The sequence below is a fragment of the Corvus moneduloides genome, chromosome 7 (genome assembly GCF_009650955.1).
Source record: "Corvus moneduloides isolate bCorMon1 chromosome 7, bCorMon1.pri, whole genome shotgun sequence".
NCBI classification, from domain to species: Eukaryota; Metazoa; Chordata; class Aves; order Passeriformes; family Corvidae; genus Corvus; species Corvus moneduloides.
This window is the reverse complement of record NC_045482.1, coordinates 6,881,402-6,902,488: the sequence shown is the minus strand read 5'-3', so window position 1 is coordinate 6,902,488 and position 21,087 is coordinate 6,881,402. Positions and strand designations below refer to the sequence as shown.

General features: G+C 37.5%; 1 protein-coding gene across 1 annotated transcript in view; it reads right to left on the bottom strand.

The window, feature by feature from the left end:
• Nucleotides 1-333: 333 nt before the first annotated feature.
• Nucleotides 334-21,087, bottom strand: part of ITGAV (integrin subunit alpha V) — a 46,182-nt gene continuing 25,428 nt past the window's right edge. The window contains exons 13-30 of the mRNA XM_032113938.1: nt 20,366-20,557; nt 20,208-20,253; nt 19,535-19,636; nt 18,760-18,818; nt 17,606-17,760; nt 16,100-16,237; nt 15,513-15,580; nt 14,228-14,375; nt 13,784-13,876; nt 12,694-12,773; nt 10,887-10,967; nt 9,840-9,945; nt 9,031-9,189; nt 7,999-8,112; nt 7,576-7,689; nt 7,376-7,483; nt 6,218-6,340; nt 334-5,838 (exon numbers count right to left, since the gene is read on the bottom strand). Coding sequence (XP_031969829.1) covers nt 5,743-5,838; nt 6,218-6,340; nt 7,376-7,483; nt 7,576-7,689; nt 7,999-8,112; nt 9,031-9,189; nt 9,840-9,945; nt 10,887-10,967; nt 12,694-12,773; nt 13,784-13,876; nt 14,228-14,375; nt 15,513-15,580; nt 16,100-16,237; nt 17,606-17,760; nt 18,760-18,818; nt 19,535-19,636; nt 20,208-20,253; nt 20,366-20,557 — 1,982 coding nt within the window. The 3' untranslated portion in view covers nt 334-5,742. The remainder of the gene's footprint in view (nt 5,839-6,217; nt 6,341-7,375; nt 7,484-7,575; nt 7,690-7,998; nt 8,113-9,030; nt 9,190-9,839; nt 9,946-10,886; nt 10,968-12,693; nt 12,774-13,783; nt 13,877-14,227; nt 14,376-15,512; nt 15,581-16,099; nt 16,238-17,605; nt 17,761-18,759; nt 18,819-19,534; nt 19,637-20,207; nt 20,254-20,365; nt 20,558-21,087) is intronic.

Here is a 21,087-nt window from a genome sequence, read left to right as displayed (position 1 = left end):
AGATGTCACCATTTTCTACAGCAATGTGGCAGCTATAAAATCTAAAATATTTATTTCTGGTACGTAGGAATTTCTGTTGGAAAGCAGTTTTCTGGTGGCAGAATATAGTCTGTGACTAGATCCTTTTCCTTCCTTGTGATTACAAAATTTTTTGACTCAAGGTTAACATGTGCCACTTGAGGTGAGAATGTAAAAATTGTGTAAATGTGATGTTTCTGAATTTAGCACATAACTGTGGAGTACAAACGTATACTATAAAACATTTTCTGGTGAATTAAATGCATTTAAAAAAACACACCTAAGAAAAAAACCAAAAACAAGCCTACGACAAAATCCCTGTTGATTAAGAGGTATTTTATTCCAAAATTCTAAATATCAGAATCAAATCAAAACTTACATTTTTCAGTTTACCCAATCATAGTATTTTGAAATTGTATATATACATAGAAAAATACAACCTAATAAAAACACTCAGATTTGCATTAGAATGAAAAGAATGAGTTGAAAAGCAAACCATAGCTTTAATAGCTATATATTTCATATCAGTACAAAATTACTGGGCCACAATACCCATTTTTTTGCACAATTTATAATTTAATATAAAATAAGGTGACTTTAAATGTATATTGCTCTTTTTAAATGTACCGAAGACCTTTGAAACTAGTAACTGAAAATATTCCCATTTATGCTGCAAGTATTTACTGCATGACAAAGAAACATAAAATGCAGCACTCTTGTTAGTACGTTAATTTTTTGCTTGTGCAAATAATGCTCTACTGATTTAATGCACGAGCAAACACAAAAAAGGCCAAAAAATTCCATTACAAAGAAATAAAACATTACATGTTCAGCACATTTGTATCATAGCAAATACAGGTTTCCTTCACAGACTAGAAAAGCAAAACCTGTAAAAGTTTTTTGAAGATGCAAATGCTACATTAAATCTTCCATTACTTTGCAAAAGCCAAGGGTCAAGTTATTCACCTTTAATGCAGCGTATTTGGAGAAGTCATTGCATGACAGGCTAGTTTTCCTGTGTTATGTTAAAATTCTACACATTGGAAAAAAATACACCTAAATACCACCATCACATGAAACAGTAGTAGTACTACAGACTCAAGCCCAGTTTTGTACAGCCTCTAGTCAAATCTTCCACAACGGACCTAAAGAAGGTGGTAGCAGTTCTTGAGAACTCCAGTTAGTATTGGACACACTTTAGGAGGTACATCCTGCTCCACCCAATGTGGGCGATCAAAGACTTCCGAAACCATTAATTCATCACCTCCACTGAGCACGCTGGTTCTGTTCATGTCCTTACAAATACTGACCACTCTAAGCCAGCAAACACCACGGCCCTTCTTAGGCCCTTCTAGGCAGAGGACTCAGCAGTGAACCAAGTCAGACCACATTATATTGCACATGGAGGTTCAAGGCTAAAGATTCAGTACCAGAGAGCTCAGATTCCACTCACACCCGTGAGGGTTACCAGAGCTCAGCAATAACCATGATCCCACCTGTGGCATCCAGCGTGACAGGGGCCACTGCCAGCAGAGCACTAACAGCTCTGCACATCCCAGAAACAAACCAAAATTATCTCTTTGCTGTAAGCCTCATCTGGTCTCTGCCACTACTTTTTTATTTTTTGGATTCCTGTTTTTCTTTAATAAAATACTTTTTTTCTGACTCATTAACAGCCAGCAGCATTGAACACAAACAATCACATTCAAAGGGTCACATTACTCTGGACCAAAGACAAAAACTACCTTGATTTTCACCAGGGTAATGCTGCTCTGTGACTGCCTGGGAGGGTGTAAGAAAAAATAGTGCAGGGCTCTGTCAGGGTAACCAACAGCAAACCCTAATGCTGCAAGAATCTAAGTGCAGCATGATTCCTTCAAATCATCAAGAGCATGCTGATTATAGCTGAAGTATTTTTAAAATACCCTTTAAGACTATTTAAGCATGGACACAAGTTTAGAAACAACTAAATATTTAAAACCTTTGCTTGGAATAAATGTTTTATAAAGAAAGAGCACATGTAGTAAACTTTCTAAAGTTTTCACAAGCATTATGTGAATTAGAGATCAATGTGTACATCAAGACTTAAAACAGAAAAAACCTGATACTTGGCAGACAACGTTGGCAAACTTTCTCAAAGATTTCAAATTACATTGATAAATATAGCCCATATTTGACTTTACAATCATGCTTAAACAAAAGCTATTTCCACAATTTCATAGTTTCTTGAAACAAATGTAAACCTATATATTAGGTTCCTCACTTTACATTTTCTAAATATTGTCAAATATAGATAATATGCTTTCTGTAATAAAAGTCACTTTTCAATATTGATCATGAGATGCTGCATTAATTGCAAACTGGAGTACTTAAATAATTTCATATTTCATTATAAAAGATATAGCTCTTTTAAAATGTTTTTATTGTCTAAATAATTACACAGCTGCTGATTTTATAGTCATAAAAAAATCTGCTTCTGAAACATAGCTCTCAAAAGAAGACTAATTTTCTGTTGCTGTACTTGTATTTTTTAAATGCTCCCAGTATGCATCTTATTCACAGCAACTTTGAATCAAAGGCATTAATTTCATTCTGAAATATCTTTTTTAAAGTTTCTTTAAAAGCTTTAACATCATTCTATAGTACTTGCTGTAAGAATACATCAATGCCTGTAAGTCATTATGAAATTTATACTGACACAAGTGCATACATAATCTGGAATCTTATTCCTGAATCTAGAACATGCTATCAAGAGTTTCCTGCACCCCCATTCAGGAAAATTTCCAGCTTGGAATCTCCCTGAAACACAAACGTTACTTTAAATTGAATTCTGAGGTGTTACATCTATGCTCACTAAGTAACCTCTATACTCCATTTACATATGCTACTGTGGTCTTTTATTTTTATCTTTTTATTTGCTTTCATTCTCCAGCAGAAGGTAAGAAATAAAAATCACTTAAATAAGTCTTACTTTATGTAACTTCAAAAATGGAAGATACTTTCCATAGCTACAGTAGTTGTACCAATAAAATGTACCTTCTTATCCTGAAAATCAGCAAAATGAGTTTCCAGTTGACACAGTAAAATTAAGATGCAGTTAGCACTGACATTAACAATGCTATGGTATCCCATCCACATGAGCAGGAGGGATCTTGACCATGCTTTTTTAAAATACTCTTTTTCATCTACTAACGCCTACACATGCAAGTAGTCCAACAAATTTCAAGTCACCATGGAGTGTACATGTAATGAAAGCACACATGTAAGAATTAGAGCTATAATCTGTCTGACAGTCTCTTAAACCTCTTACCCTACTAAGATTAAGACTGGGTAAAACCAATCTTCTTGCACATAGATAATCAGCTGACAAAGTGTGTGAACCACAAGCCCATGTAAGTTACTGAAAATGCTGTTCCATCAAAGTCACATTTTGAGGCCAGGATCAAAGCCTGACTCCTGATTCTCTACTACATTACTAGTAACAATACTAAAAATAAGACAAAAATAAAACATTGGCCACACTGAAGACCTTGAAAATTCAGTGAAAGAGGAATTATGCCCTATACCCTTTCATGTAAACTAATTTTATCTAAACAAACTGCCTAAACCAAACCCATGTAAATGGATAAATATGCAAGCCTATATCTGGTGAACATACTGGTCCCCCCAGACTCTGTGTTGTCTTCCTTAAGGACTCGGATGCCGTCATGGATCAGCAAGTAAGAATGGATTTAACAACAAAAGCCATTGGTGGATTTTAAATCTCTGAAAGGATGCAGAAATAAGAGTTGAAACAAACTGCTCATTTCAGAAAATTCTGGGTTTTGTGGGCACTGCTGTATGTATGGAGGAGATGCAGCTGTGAACAAAAACCCCAAGGTACAAAATCAAACCAGAGCTTTTGCCCCTTTAAGAGCTTGTCTATATTGAAATCTCACTGCTGTAAGTACAGTAGAAGTCTTCCTTTGTGTGCCTGGCTGTATACAGGGAGTTTATACTGTAATTTATTCCCTTTTTGGAAAAGAGAATAAACACATCTCATAGAAGGCACGTTAGTAATAGTTTAAGTATGTCCACTCTAGGATCTGTGCAGCACAGTTAGCTGTGTTTGCAAGCTGAACAACCTCCTGATTTGCAGTTACTTTTCTACTGAAATTCATAGAAAATGCTCTCGTGTCAATCAGTGTCGGAATCCTCATGTTACTACACCAGTGGTGAGAGAAATAAGCTGAGAGTGATGTAAACTGATGGCTTTAAACCACTGATCTTTTGGTATGTTTAAAAAACAACAGTGAAACAAAATACTTAGTGTCTTTTCTGGTAATGAAATGTATTGAACATAATGAAATGTCTTGTGTAAGGAAATGTCTTGTGCAATGAAACATGCAGGGACTGAAACAATGAATGAATCAAATGCAACAAGCCAATGAGACAATGAATGGGTGAAATGAAACAAGCCAAATGAACCTTTACTTTTTGAACCGTTTTGCACTGCCAGCTCTTCTCTGCTTCATTTGACTCGCTGTTCTCTCAGGGCAGGAGGTGAGGGAGGTGTGAGTGTGGCTAAAGTACTGGTGTACTTTAGATCCATGATCCAGATCCATGGATGTGGCTGGCAGAGACCCTAGTTTAAACAGCCCCTGTGTCACTCCATCCTGCACCTGGGCATGGCCAACCAGAGAAAGTGAGGATTAACAGCTTCCCTACAGTGCACCACTTAACCTGTCACACAGTGTTCCCTCCAGTGTTTTGCTAGAAACCAAAATACAATCCAAGTAATTTACAGCCTTCACTTCAAACCCTGTGGAGGTTTGACTTGTGGACATCACGGGTTTTCTCAGACACGTCTGTTGGCAGCCACAGCCCAGCATCTTGTCCCTGGCAGTACATGGATGCATCCATACTGCCAAGAACTTTGAAACACCTGGATCCTGCTCTGTGGAAATACACAGCAGAGTCTTGGGATCTTGCCCTGAATCTTTTCCCCAAGTCCCACAGAAAGCACATCAGCCCCAGATTTTTATCGCTCACTTGGTGTTTGTAGGCTCAAACCCTACAGTAAAAGACCGAGCACCTGGAGAACAGTATTTGTAAGGTCTAGGGGGAAACCACAAGACAGATGACTGAGCAGGCAGGGTAACAGGTGTGCAGAACAGGTATCACATGTAAATGATTCCACTAAATATTTCCTATTTCTTGAGCAGGAGAAAAAATTATCATCAGAGCTAATGGGTAAAGAACATTCTTCAGTACTGTAAAATAAGCTACATTCATTTTTTTTTTGTGCAACTGACTTTCAAGAGCCAGGCAGTGAAATGTAGTGTACTCCAACACAAACAACTGAAACCAAACGTGTAACCCAGCAAGCACCTCTGGAAGCTGTTGGCTCCAAGAGCATATGCAGAATCTGCGTAGCAATTCATGGAGAGTCAGTACATGAATCAGAAAAGATGATGTTTCCTGTGTCCCAGTAAGCAAAATCCCAGCACAACTCTTACTTGAGTTTCTCACACGGGTCAGTGCAGATGTGTTAGTGGCAGTAGGAACGGCGGTAATACAGAAGGGAGGATTTAAGTGTATTGCCCTTGTTTTGCACAAGCTGATGCCTTCCAAGGCCAGCTGCTCTGCACTCATGAGTGTTTGTTCATTAAGGGGGAAGCCAGTATTTGTAAACAAGATGTAGGCAAGTGTACTTTTCAGAATGTCTTACAGATAAAACTCTGCTTAAGCTTCTGATGTTCCTTCCCCATTCTCATGTGGTTGCAGTTGTTCTCTTTCTTGTTCTTCCTGAGGTGGCCTCACACGTTTGAAAAAGCCCATCTGTGATTCAGAGAACAATTAGGACATTGCACTGTGATTTGCAAAACATACACACATTCTCTCTTTCCTTCGTGATCAGATCTTAACTGATTAAGCTGTCTTTTCACTCCTACTGTCTTCCCCCATTTCTGACCTCCAAAGACAGTAAAAAAATTAGACAGTTGAAAAATTAAACTGAGCTCAGCACAATCACAGACCTGCTCTTTTATTCAGCTTCTTCCTGAAAAAGCTGAAAAGCTTTTACAGTTGTTCCAAAAACTTAACTGATTCAGATGATTAGGGGACCAAGGCATTTCTGCAAACTGCTGGTACTATATGAATAATACATCACTAGTAGGGAAAAGCAAACAATACAAAACCCCGCAAACACAATACTTACCCTGTACATGACAAACACTAGAACAGCCAGGAGCAGTAACCCTGCTAGGACGGCCAAAATTATAACCCACACTGGCACAGGCATGGGCTGTGGTTGAATGCCCCATGTAATATTTGTAGCAACCTAACAGAAAAACACGATAAACCACACAGTGGCATGCTGAGTTCATCCATGCAGTTTAAATCTTGTATACCTTTATCCTATCATGATTATAATCTTAATCCAGTATAAATTATTTTTTCTCTCCAGTATGAGTCAAAAGTCATAGATTAATTGGTGAAATAACGACTTCACTGACCCAAACTTAATAGGATTTTAAAATTAAATGATAACAGGGGGTTGGGGGTTATTTTGCTTGGGTTTGCTTTTTTGCAATCAGTGATAACATGGCAACATATCTTCTGTAATTCTTGATGATTTTCAGTAAAACTGTAGTAATCTGGAAATATTTTAGAATTAGAGAAAAAAAATTCAGGTGTTTTCCTTTTTTTATCTCAAAAGGCGGTACTTTCTGAAACAAAAAATCAAGTCCATTCTTTTTTTGGGAGAGAAAAAACCCCAGTTAATAATAGGCATTAGAAACCATATTCAAAAATAAGACAATCACAGTCCTTTTCTACCTTTTCCTTAAGATCTCTTAATCCTATAATGCTTACCAAAAACTTTCAATTTGCCAGCCCAAACAAGTGGCCTACATTCTTCTGTTTGCACCCCATCTCCTTTCCCTTTGAAACCCCCTGAGGCACAGATGGCCTTTGTTCCACACTCACATAGTATTTCATATAATATAATGGAAGTTCATTATTCAAGCTCTAAGTGCTACTACAGCCGAAAACTAATTTAAAGGAAACTATTTCTCTAACAACAATGGCATTAACAGGAACATTAGGACTGTTAGCTATAATTTTTTTTTCATTTTCAATTAAGTCTTTCAAGCCACAAATATTGTCAACTCCAGTCTGTTTTACCTTCAACAGTATGTGTACAACTGAAATAAATACATGAAACAAATAAAAAATTATAAAATTAAAATTATACCAAGCCATAAAAATGTTACTCAACAATAATTGTCTTTGCATTAATTTTGAAGTGATTGTATATATATATATAGATATATATATATAGATATATAACTCAAGCTGGATGTAAATTACTTACTACTGTAGAATTGTGAATATCTTCAAAGGAAAGGTTCTTATAAGGGAACTCTATAACACTGAAAGAAGCAGATGATTTGAGAGAGTAGGAATGATTCTGATTTTCTTTCTGTGTAAGAAAAAGAAATTAGTATTGCATGTGGGTACAAAAATCACTTTTAATGTTTCAGAAACAGTGACAGAATATTCAGAGTCACTCACATTCATGAAAGTTTGGGTCCAAAGGCGTGATTTTAAATACAATATTGCACTCTTTCCCCTTTCCAGGTGGCCAACTTGACAGACAATCTTTAAACAGTCAGCAGTTCCACAGCCCTGTGTATAAAAATAGGAAGGATATTCCAAGTATGAAAATATTTTGAAAGTCATTAATGGCATTACTTTACCCATAAACCTACACTGGCAAAGCACCATAAACTATTAAAATACATTAAATAACCCCCAGTAGTGGATAATTACTTACAGTTTGCAGTTACAAAGACAGTGACATGGTAATATGATTATTTCCTATTACAGATTATTTCCAATCATGTTTAGAAAGGACAAGTCTTCCTTAAATTTGTTTTTAAGGACTTAGCACAGGATTGTAGGTGTATTGTCAACATCTCAGTGCTGAGAGCTCACCAAAGTGTGCACATCCCCCTCCACGGCAGCTAAATCCCTTCGGCTGATGCGGTGGTCACGGTGATCTTCCCTGCCAAGTGTTTCATTCCTGTCATCATCCTTGGGAGCAGAAATCTGGGATACACCAAGGGAATCCAAACAACGATTTAGATAATTGCAGTCTTCAAGGTTAAGGTCAAGAAAATACCTAACTGCAAGTTTCTCTCTTTCTATCCTGGCTGTTCTTCAGACTCTGGCTGAAAATAAATCATTGCAAATTGTACAGCAGAAGCACAGGAACTTCGTATTTATATATTCACAGAAACTGCTTTTTGTTATCAAAGATACACAAGTATTCTTTGTTGTTCTATACACTGAATATCTTCCCTCAGTCCTTCTTTTGCTCAAATTCTTCTTCAACTAACATACTGATTTTTATTGCTTGTTCTAAACTATCCTAGAATTCAACTCTCTACACTCAATTAAACTTGTTGGGTTTTATCTGGTGTTTCTTTGCCTAGTCCAGCCTAGGAAAAAGGAGTTTCTTCTGCTCTGTAAATCTCATGTTTTGCTGGCAGTCATAGCTAACCCCTATTGCCTTTTGTGACCTTTGGATGAGGGCCTAGATAAATAAGCTAGCAATGTTAAAAAAAAATATACCATTTTCTTCCAAGAAACAAAACCCAGAAAATTTAGATGAACAGTCCAAAAGCATCTGGTATGTTTTAGGTTTTAGTTCATGACCACATTCATTATAATTCCATTGCTTTGGACTTAGAACTCATACAGAACAGCCTTGAAGTTAAAAAAAACTATAGGAAGAAAACCCCACAATAAAAGTAAACAAGACAAACTGATCTTTGAATTGACAATTTTGAACTGTTGTTTACCTTTTATTTCACCTGGTATATACATTGACATGTACTGTGGAAAAGTGCAGCCACAGATGAAAAACGATCTCAGTTTCTCATATTCTCAGGGATTTGGCTGTTTTAAGTGTTTACAAAACAACCAAACATCCTTCATTCCACTCAAAGGGAAAGTCCTGCTTACCTTAATTTTCAGTGGGTTGATTTCCATGTCAGAAGTGCAGTTCATGGGACCATCAATTTCATACTGAACAATATACAAGAGTGTGTTGTTTTTATATTTGTAAGGCCACTGCAGAGTCATCATCACCTTGCTGAATGCACTTGGACCATTGTTTCTCAGCTGATTATGAAAACAAAATTTACAGATGTAAAAAAATAATTCTGCTTTCTCTATTAATGTGCATATAGTTACTTTATATTTGAGCCACAAATGTGGTACTGCCACTACCCCTACCCCCATCCCCACCCCCCCCCCATTTATGGCAACAGCATCAAAACTTTACCTAAAAGTGGTAAAAATTTTAACTATTGTTATTCACACAGCTCTCTCGGTAAGTTTTGCTTAATTAAACAACCTAGATTAAATCTGTGGTAATTCTTTTACGGAAATTTTAAATACTTAAATTTTTTCAGAGCAAAAGACTTCAGAGTAGTGATTCAGAATAGATAGAGTACAATAATTGACACCCATGGGCCATTTCCTGAGTTCACATTACTTCAAATGTTTTACCTAGATTTCAAAAGGCAATAAAATAAAATATGTGTAGTTATGTGGGTAATCAACTCCTGTTACACTAATTGCAGGCATTCCAACCCATCTTGGATATAACAGTTTTTGGCCCAGCATTAAAAAATCATAAAATCTCTCCTTACATGCAAGACAAAATAAAAGAAAAAAAATCATAATTTACTCCAGAGAAAAGCTACACCAAATGATTTATTTTCATTTATCACAGAACCATGTCACTGAAATCAGTAGTAATTCCATACCTCATAGATATGCTGAACTAGAGGCCCAATATCATCTTCTGTTTCGGGATTCTCCTTTGGCTGCCAGTTGGCAATAGGAAGGAATATGTGATCAGGGGACGACACACTAAACAGCAGAGCAAAGGAGTTGTTATTAGCAAGTATGAAACAATAAATGTGATTCTCTAGAACACCTAAAAAAAACCCCCAACATGCTTAAAATACAATCTCCACTTCTTCATCCTCTATATAAAACACAAAAGAACAGAAGTGGTTTGAATATTAAATGTTCAGTTCTGTTCTCTACGTTAAAAGATGATGAGAGACATACATGTCATCCAAAAACCAGTGTGAAATACTGTGACTACAATGAGAAATACTGATGATGTAGAACCTTAGCAGTACAGTCCTAAGACTAATTCAGCATGCCCTGAAAACAGTGAAGATACCAATCATGCTTTTCCAGTATGCCATCCCCCACCTCTCAGATACTGAACAAATTCGTTACAATAATGAATGTAGCAGAAAACTTTAAAAATTTTGACTCAGGAATCCAACTTAACTGGTTAAGGAAGAGGACTGTACAGCTTATGGATGGGAAGTATAGATTTCTGGCAAGGAGAGGTGATGGACTAACCAAGTCATTACAACATTAATACTATGCTTAAGACTGAAGAAGGTGAGGACATTGCAAACTTAAATTCCATAGGATTTTCAACTTTGGTTTCAGGAGTTTTCAGATGAAACCCCAGTCAGGTTTGTGGAGGAGAAAAGTGACCAGCAGAAATGTAGAACTGCAAACACGAGGGGTGATATTTTCTTCTTTTAAAAAATATCTCTAGTAATGGAGGTACAATATTCCTTTTTGGAATTAATTTTGTAATTATTTAGAATGATTTAAGATCTGAAAGTCCAAGGGCTGGCTAGAGAGAACCATATGGTCTTTATGATTAAAAATTCCCTGAGCCTTCCTGAAAACTTATGCAGACCTGAAAGGAAGTTCAGTGAATATAAAGAAGCAAATGTGCAAAGCTCATTAAAAATGTTTATTAAAATAGTATTGCTTACCCTCTAATTTCAACAGCTGCTAAAATAGCAAGGTCAGCCTGATAATATGCTACTGGGCTCAGATTGTCATACAGGTTGGAACTGCAGGGAAAAGAAAAGGTAAATTCTTAAATGAAATAAGCAAAGTATTTAATAAAAAAACCCTCCACACTTCACAGTAATTGTATGTAACATCATAGCATGACTCCTGAGCCACTATAGGAAAGCACATTTGTTAAAAACTAAGGACCAGATTCCAGCAAGTTCTCACCTAAATGCATGGAAGTCCCACCCTCTGCACAGTTTGGGGGAGCTTCAGCAGGGAGAGGATGAAGGACACAAAGTTAATGCTGACTCTCTTCTACAGCTGTCACGCAAGAAAATACAGAGGACACTCCCCCCTCAGAGCGGTGCTGGGAACAGAATCCTGACCTCCTTAGACACATCTGATTATTCTGTCTCCCTAACCAAACAATTTCCTTTACAAAAACCTTCTTGAGTCTTCTAATTGTTCTTCACTGCTGCTGTAATCAACAAACACATGCAACAGTGTTTTCCTCCTGACCTGTGAATACCTCACTCTTTTAGAGACTAGACTTGCTCTGCTAGGAACTAAGCCAGCTTTGGAAATCGAGCTTTGTGAGTTTAAGCCAAGTGGTGTGATCCTTAAAACCTCTTCCAGATAATACCCTGGTAATGCCTGTCACTATGAACTGTGATCACCGTGTTCCATCGCACCACTGTTCGCTCTCCATGCATCCACAGGTCATGAAAGGAATTTTCTTCCATAAAAAGCCTAAAACACTACAGGAACTTCTCTTCCCTCAGGAGAGAAGCATGACTTGAGCAACCTCACTGACTGTTTCAGACCCGGTGGCAGTAGCAGGTGACTGCTGGTAGCCTAAGGAAGATGACAGACACCCCAGAGCAGATCACTTCCTGCAAAGAACAGGAGTCATGTGCCATTGGCACACCTTACTAGCTGATGGAGAAGGGGAAAAACTGAACAGACAGCAATGGGAGAGCAAAGAGATATTTAATGTGCCAAGGCCTTTGATCGGTATGGCAAACCACTCTATCATTAAAATAGAATGGCAGCTTTAAACTTTCCTAACTCCTGAAGATGAAAAATGCATATGTGGATGAGATTAATTTATTCACTCCATTAAGAAAAAGAAAGCCCTTTAAATGGAATAAAAAAGCACTTTTGGTCCACCATGGGGAAAAAACCAAACAGCTGTATTTGTACTGTCCATTAAAGGGAACGTAAAACTGCACTGGGTAAAGATACTCCTAATGATCACATCTCCAAACCTTAAACACCTCCAGAAGTTATAAATTCAGATTTATATATCAGATTTATATGACAGTGCTGTGCTCATCCAATAATAACAGGAATGCTACTGTTTTGTTCCATTTAATTTTCAGGCTCTTTTACGCTGGCTTTTGTGATGGTTCACTGCATGTTGCCTCTCCTCAGACCACCCCATGCATTGCCTGCCCTAAAAGACCCTCATACTCTAAATACATAAAATTCTGGCTTTACATCAGAAGGAATTCAGAGTTCAAACATTAGTTTTAAAAGAGGGCTATAAACTCAAAGTCATTCTGTGGCACTACAAGTGTCAGCAGAGCACAATAATATGCACATACAAATACTCTTACATTTTTTCCTGTATTTTAGGAAACCTAATTCAATATGTTTATTTTTCAAGCCATTATGAGGCAAAGACAAGAGAATTAGGCCAGAGTGATACTGTGTAGTTTGCAGTATATTTACTGTGTGTGTCTTCTCCCAGGTGAGGTACATACTCAAAGATTTCCATACCTTCGGATTTGCAAGTCAAACTTGACAGAGGTGTCCATCTCAGACTGCTGGTGCACACTGAAACGCAGGCCAGCTAAGAGCTGGGGGAAAAATCACTGTGGTTCAGTGGAAGCACAATAAAATAAAACACACAATAAAAGCTTCCTAATGCTCTTAGACAACGAAATTGCTTGAGACTTGTGGTCATGAGAGTACACACACACAGAACTGGCAAATCAAACTTGTCCAGCTCATCCAGGCTGGAAATGTACTGCCCTCTCCTTAGATTACAGCCAAGGCATCACTGCCCGAAAATACAAAATCAGGGTTACATCATGCTCCCCACCCTTACTTCAGCCATTTCTACACATAACTGAGCCTCCCCAGGTGTTGCAAAAAGTATTGTAATCTAAAGAGCAGGGAACACATCAATAATTCAAAATTAATTCCCAAGGTTTGGTCTAAGTCAATTCATATTTGCTTTAACATCTGTGCAGTGCAGCTTGATAGACTGCAAAAGACTTTGGAACTAGCATTTACTCATCTCTACAAGATGGCTCTTGGAAGCAAAGCATCATGAAATTGTTATAACTGTGACTGATTTTCGCTTCATTTCCTCAGAAAATAAGACTTATTATATCATATCACCTTAAAATCTGCCAGGTCCCACTAATAATTTTTAATTCTTCCAATTTCAGGTACATTTGGTGGAACTGTAGAGGTCTCAACTAGACAGAAGTAGGCAGAAGAGAGATGAACTAAGAGAAAGAAGTGTTATGAGCTAGCTCTTGATTATATCCTAAAAAATACATATCAGATAAATATAAAAAATTCACGTGGGACCAAAGTCCATAATTTCCACTATTTAATGAACGACTCATTTTGAGTTGCATCATAAAACTCATGAACACTCCTTTCAGCCTTTAATTTAGCTGAAAAGTTGAAACCAACTACCGCTGTACTAACCAAACGTGTGGGCAAGCTAAATGTCAGCTAGAGCTAATCTCAAATTCCTGTGAGAAAACTTCCTGCCCAAACACTACTGTGATTAAGGAAAATTCCACCTGCCCTCCTGGGTGAACTACCAGACACCTGTTGGACCAAACCTTACCTTAGTTCCTGCTTTCATGGGATTTCCCAGGTCACAAACTACCATGCGAGTCTGATTCTCTGTTTTAAAAGCACATGACAGTCTGGCTAAAGCCTGCAATAAACCAGAAAGGAGTATTAAGGAATGTCATTCTTTATGTCTGAACACCTGGATGAAAGTCTGGAGAGAAGTTCTAGATGGGCTGCATTCATTTTAATATAATTTCTCAGCCATAACACAGACAAGTACTAAAATGAAATAAAATGTGAGTATGGAAGTCTCCAAGGAGACAAATGTTTTTGATACAAGAGAGATCTCTTCTCAAGGTTATAAAAAAGAGGAACTTGGAAAAAACTGGTAACTTTTTCAGTGCTTTGCTCTAAGACTGAAGTAATAGAAACCACCATAGATTTTCACAGCAGCACCTGAAATATGACTCCTCAAAAACAGCAGTTGGAATTTTACCTCGTTGTTACGAACGACTCCGATGAAATCTGCTTGAGGTGGAACAACAACAAAGAGTTCTGCTTCATAGGCTCCCTCCCCCTGGTTCTGAGCACTGACAATGAGGGTCAAGGGATTGTCATCACCAATATAGATCTGCTTCTGATCGCTACAAGAAAACAGTGTAAAAATGAGTTCTGTGTTCAGGTTTTAAAGTGCATTGAAGTGGCTGAATTTAGAGAAACGAGACAATCTGAGAGTTCACAAAGACATTGGAGAAATCTGGAGGCAGTACCTTTGCTTCAGGAGTGTCAGGAGAACTCTAAGCTACTTTTAGAAAAAACCCATGTCTATAATCACAAATGGAGCAAGCATTACATGCTCTTTTGTAAGAATCTTTCCTGTAAAATGTACTACAAAACAAAAAAACACCAACACCTTTTTCTCACAAGGAACAAACAATTATGAACAGCTAAGTCCCTGTGCACATTTTGAATTACAGGCCCACTTTGCAGAGGTACAAGCACATATTTATAACAAAACTCAAGGGAAGGCTCAACTACAGAATAGAGTGAAGACCTCTGCAATACCTTTGGTTCTAGATACAAAGAGACTATTTTTCCAAACAATGTATTTTCATTTCACCAACTACAAGCAAACATCAAGGTACCTGCATTGATGTAAAACATTCCTGAAGTACTTGCATGAATTAGTGCTTGTGAAGTGTCCTAACTACATGCAATGTGCATATGCTATAATGTATGAAAAAACAGATTATGAGATAATACACTAAGAGTGGCTTTAGGCCACACAAAGTACAAAAAACCCAGACTCATGAAAAGAATTACCACCTAAAACTTGTTTCTTTTTTCCAGGTTTGATAAAAGATATTACCAATACCAACAATTTTCTTTCATAGATGTGGCAACAGAGCCCTACTCCTCCCCTTGCTGGATGAAATCACATCTTCATGTGTCTGTCTAATATTAAGCAACAGAACAGAGCTACAATGGCAGCTAACAGTGGTTTATTCTCACTATACATGTCCAGCTTAGCAAATAAATAAATATGGTCTACTTATAGTGGAGGCTGGGGTGGGAGTGGGATATTACATGCTAAAGACATTAGGTTACAAAGCAGAGAACAGGTTTTCTTTAAAACATGTAAGCCTGAGTTTAGATTGTATACAATGAGGTGTCCTACTTATTTCAACACATCCCTTAAACAAAAGTATTACCAGCTACTGAATTTTAGAATTCAAGTAGGAAAATTGCTTTTCCTTGTAGTATTTTTCTCATGTATTTACCTTTCTACTGACACCTCCAGCTTTGGTTTGCAGATATTATCATCCCCACAATCCAGAAGAATATGGGCCTATACAAAAATCAAACACATACTGTTGTAATAATAATTCCTTCATCTGTTCTAACACACATTTTCAATAATACTGTTTCACCACCACATAAAAAAAATTCTACATACCTGGTTGTGAAATGTTTTCATGTCATTAGTCTCAGAAGAGAACAAATGAGTTTTTATATGAGGAGGGCCCTGTGCCTCGTCCTGCCCTACTGCAATTCTAGAACTAATGCTTAGACCTTAACCATCTTTCCATACTTTGAATAATATCTTCATATTAAGTTGCATCTTCACTATCCTCTTTATAAACAAGTGTAAAAATTTGTAAAAAGGGCAGAAATAGAAAAACTATGTCTATTACCTTAAGAGAACTACAGGGATAAACATAATGGACATAGAGCAGCATAGTATGAGAAAGGATGAAACACTCCAAGCCTTCAATATTAACACTTCCAGTACTACTCTAACTGATTTTCTCCCTAGGATGAACCTAAGCATGTTCTGAGTTTTCATCACAGACTGTAAGCAGTGTACCTGTCTGCTCATGTTAGCAGGAGTGAACTGGTTGAGGATAGGGTGCAATCCTGTTGCATCTGCAGCCGTTCTGTAATCCAGACGATATTCCATAAAAATAGTAATGGGAGTTAGCTTGTCTCTGAACTCAGATTCATCCTGAGGAAGCCAAAGATTTGAATCACAATTAAAACGTAGTAGGAATGGAGAGGCCAAAATAACATTAAAACTTCTGAGCTTGTTTCAAAGTAGAAAATCTCTTATCAGAAAACCTGCACAATTTTAGCAGTAACATGCCTGTTTAGCAAATGGAAAACCAGAGCATACAGAAATAATAAGTCATGGAAATCCAGTATCAAGGAGCCTAAGGGCTCCACAACTCTGCTCTTTCCTGCCAGACAAACCTCAGTCTGCTTCTAAGATCCCTCATGGATACTCATCTTTGGACTTAGAATTTTTCCTCCCTAAATTTACTTGGCACTTGGGAGTTGCTGACTTTCATGTTGTTCATTTAAAATCATTCTGTTCATCAAATGTTGATCCTACCTTTCAGAGAACTTACCAACCATGTCTTAGCTTTACATTAGCCACAGATTCGATCAGTGAAAACTCTGCTTTGCTTCTAAGAGTAATGAAAATTACTGACTCCAGAACAGATCTTCATTTCAGGATCTTATTTCAGAACATATCTTCTATGGGCAGAAACTTATTGATTATCTATAGTTTTAAACTGGTTTTGCATCCCATTTATGATAATTTCAAATAGGTCATGCATCATTACTTTATGAAAAGGTCAGGTGGAAATGTGCTAAATCTTTATTAACCCTGAGATCCGAGATGTCTAATTCCGTATACATCCCACTCACAAAAGTCAGGTCAAAGAAAGTATTACCTACCCTCCATGAATCTTTAATGATTACTAGCATTTTTATTTGGGTTTTTTTAGAGGGAAGGAAGTATTGTATATGTTTGATTTATAAGTACTCAGTGAGATAAATCTGAGCTGTTTCTTCTGCTGATTTATACTTTTTTATTGTGTTAGCATCTGTTCACATTTGTGGGGATGAAAACAGAAAGACTGAGAAAAAGCAAACTTAGTATTTCAACCTTCTCTATCTCCTCTGCTATTTGCTTATCTTGGCTTGTCAGTTGCAGGTCTGTATTTTTCTTCAGTTTTTAACCTCCAAAGTAGATGGGACAACCTCTGCTTATTGACTTTCATGTTCCTTGGAAATTATAACTAATTTGGTACCTGGATGACTTGTCCAAAAAACCCAGAACAAAGTTCTGAATTCAATTTCCAATCCATTTAGGGACCAGGACCTTAGCCACAATAAGATTCATTGTTCATCCTGTGACAGCAGCGATAATCTGGGACAGACATATGGTTTTAGTAATTTCAGGTCTATCCACTGAGCAAGAAGTTTCTCTAGCATTTTTTTCTTTTTTTTTTAACACCTAACACAACGATCTTGTAACAGATAATGCAGCAAAAATTATTTGCCTAAAACATAAATGCTTACTTACCCTCAAGAAGGCATCAAGTTCCTCACAGTTCATTTTGCCCCCCTTTGTAATTGTCATGTTCTTAGAGTGGCTGGGCTGTTTGCTGTGGAGAAAGAGAGCTCTCCTTATAGCTCCTTTCTGCTTCAGTTTATCCAACAGCAGCTCCACCTGGAAATCTGGCCAAGCCAAAGGGTTTGGGTTGGTGATATTTCATTCCATCAAACACAGTGCAGACTGCCCCCAGAAATGGACCTGAACACTGATTTCAACTACAATGAAAACCTAGTGCTTGCCACTCTTAAAACTTCCAATTCTTTCCATGTAAAATGGAAACTACATTAGTTCTCAAGTACTATCGCTGTCCTAAATTAGATTCTGCTTTTTCCTTAAACACTGGAAATATGTAAGAACACAGATACATTTATGATTATAATTGCTGTAGAACTGCAAGAACTAAAGTTAGAATTATTTCCCCTAGAAAATTGTAAACCAATCTTGCATGTAATACTTGTATTTTTAAACACTATTGCTAATCTAATTACTTGAATTATTTGATATAGATAACAAAACTTATAATATGTAACAGATATTTATATGAGCCTTCCCAGATCACACTACCTCTGCATATGCCACAGAAAATAAGGAAAAGATTTTGCAATCAGTAGACAAAACGTGATTGCAGCGGGCTGCTCGCCACACTACAAAATCTCTTGGAGACAACTTAAAAACCTGTTTGAAACAAACTTTGCCTGATTCTGATCTGAGAATCTAATAAAAAAAATTCAGTGATATCAATCAGAAAGTCATTACCTCAACAGGATGTGACAAGTCCCTCATGGCTCGTCTGTATCTCCCAGACCCAACAATGCACACGTGCGAATATTCTTGTCTAAAACTCCCCTCAATGAGAGTTACTCTAAATTCCGTAAAATACAAAGGGCTTTCCAAGACTAGTTAACCACGATTGACTCAGGTATGGTCAAATGTCACTGACTTCTACACTACTACAGCCAATAAAACCTGCTGAAGAGTCACATAGATGTATGCGGCCACCCAAGTGGCAGCAGTGCCGCTGCAAAGGGCACCCAGCTGTTTCAATCGTAAAAATAACAATGACCAGTGCTCATGTCTGCAAACAACACAAGACCTCCAATTTTTAAATGAGCAGAACTTACTGAGTGAGTTCGGGAGCTTTCCTTTGCCATCCGCTTTTAAGCAGAACTTTACTTTGAAGCTGTTTGAGAAGGAAAAAAAAACGGATTTCACACACTTTTTCTCTCATTTTCTTCTAAAATTCCTCACTGTTTATTTCTATTCAGATGCATCGTCTTGTTGAGATTCTAGCTCACTCCCAAGAGCTATTTTCTAATGTTGGAAGAGAAACTATAACCTATTAATAAGTACAAAGAATTGCAGGCAATGCAAAGCTTTGGAGTCTTGATTCATGTAGGGATAATCACCTTTGGACCGGAATGTTCATTCCTGTCATCAAAAGGGTCTTATTTTTAAACGTATCCTACTGACCCTAAAAAGAAAGTTAGCACTAGGAAGGGAAAGTAGGTTTGGATAACAGCCCAGGAACCAGAAGCAAAACCAGTTTACAGAGCAGATCATTGCCCAAGTACGTAAGTTAGTGGGTAAAAACACGGCAAATGCTGTCTGATGTGTTGACATCTTGGGAAGACCTTACTCTGCTCAACAGGGACAACTGGCAGTCTCTGCAGGTTTTGGGAGTCAGACTGGCATCTACTAAAGACAACGCTGGTCCTCCAGCTGCTGTCAGAGAGTTCTTATTTTGTGTTGTCCGTTCTTTCAGAAAAATCTGTGCTTGATTTTCTTTTTTTTCAATTAACTGACTAGAATTCCTGAGATCTTTCAAAATTGGAAGCTTACAAAATTAAAACCTAAGAAGTCCCTCCCCTCAAAGGAAAACATAGATACACTGCTTACCAAGAAACTTTTACATCTCCCAGTGAACATGCTTTGTTTTCTGGGTTTAGAATGGTTGGATTAACTTCCAGGGCAGCATTTACTCTAATAACTGGTCTAGCCCTGCAAAGAAAACATCTTCTTGAAGAGCACTCAACACCATGTTAGACAATGCCCCCCCCCCGCATCAAATTGTGCAATATACAAAGACACATAATATTTAGTGAAACCACAAGAAAAACAAATAACCATTGACTAGATGAGGGAAAAGTGGGAAGCTTTTCTGTGCCCTTTCATTTCCATCAGCCAAAACATGGACAACTGTGTAAAGAGGAAGTCTTCTCTACTTATAGCACAGACAATATATTCTCTCAAAATGAGCAAGTTGGGATGAGACTATGGGGATTGCAGTGTAATAGCTGGCAGCTGTTGTGTCAGTATCTAGAAAGCTGTCACTCAGAAAGCCTTGAAGAGAGCTTATTTATGTTTTCTCCTAACTACATATTATTAAGGAAGATGCATTTTAGACAGCAGATAGGTTTACTCAGTGAAAAAAGCAGTATAGTGGTTTTTCACCTCCAGAGGTTTGGAAGGTGAAGTGGCAGATTTTCAGACTTCCCTGATCCTGCTTTCTTTTGTAGCTCCAGAACTCCACCGAGCTTTCACTCAGGTACAAGCACAGAGGAACCCTTACCTGTACAGAACAGCTGTGTCAACACCAAAGGCTCCAACAATCAAGTCTAGGAAGAAATGAGACATATTACACATTACAATTTGCTTTTTAAAATATGCTGTTCCTCAGAGGTGGGACTGCTATTAAGTTATTGTAAAGTGCCCTTTCGAGCAGAGGACCTGGATATCCATTTTTGTCCACATCTGTGGCTCCTTTCAGTGAGTACCCAAAGCTGGGGGGCATAGTGCGAGCAGCCCACTGCCCTTCCAGGATCTGGGATGGGACGGCATTCAAACCACTTGCTCCTCCATTGTAGATATACACAAGTCCTCTCTTGTCCTCTCCACCATATGGTGCAGCAACTGCAATATCTGAAAACCAAAAGAAGAATCATAAACATCTCCAGACACAAACTAGAACATATCTGTGCTTACATCAATCAGTAATTTCTGATATTACAGTTTCAATGTGTGTCAGTAGGGAGGAAATGCAACCAGCTTTTAAAATGCTCATAAACATTTGGTTTTTTATTGCTCTTTTTGTTTGTTCCTTTTTTTTTTTGTTATTATTGGATGCCATTTTTTCTAGAAAGTATTAGATGTTTAACAAGAACATGTCACAGACTTTTGCGGGGAGAGGAAGGAAAGAAATAGTTCTACAAACACTTCTGCACTTTAGTGACTGACTTGCAGTAAAATCCTATGGATTTGGGATGCTTTTGAGATTATTAAAACAACCAGAGTTAGTTACTATTGGCACCAAACCACAAAACTAAGTGGGACTCTTCCCATTTCATTTACATGCTCATGTTCCTCCAAAGGGTGGGACATGTTAATAATTATGGAAAATTTAAATCATCCTAAACCAATGGTAAATATTAAATTCCAATCTGTCCCAGTCA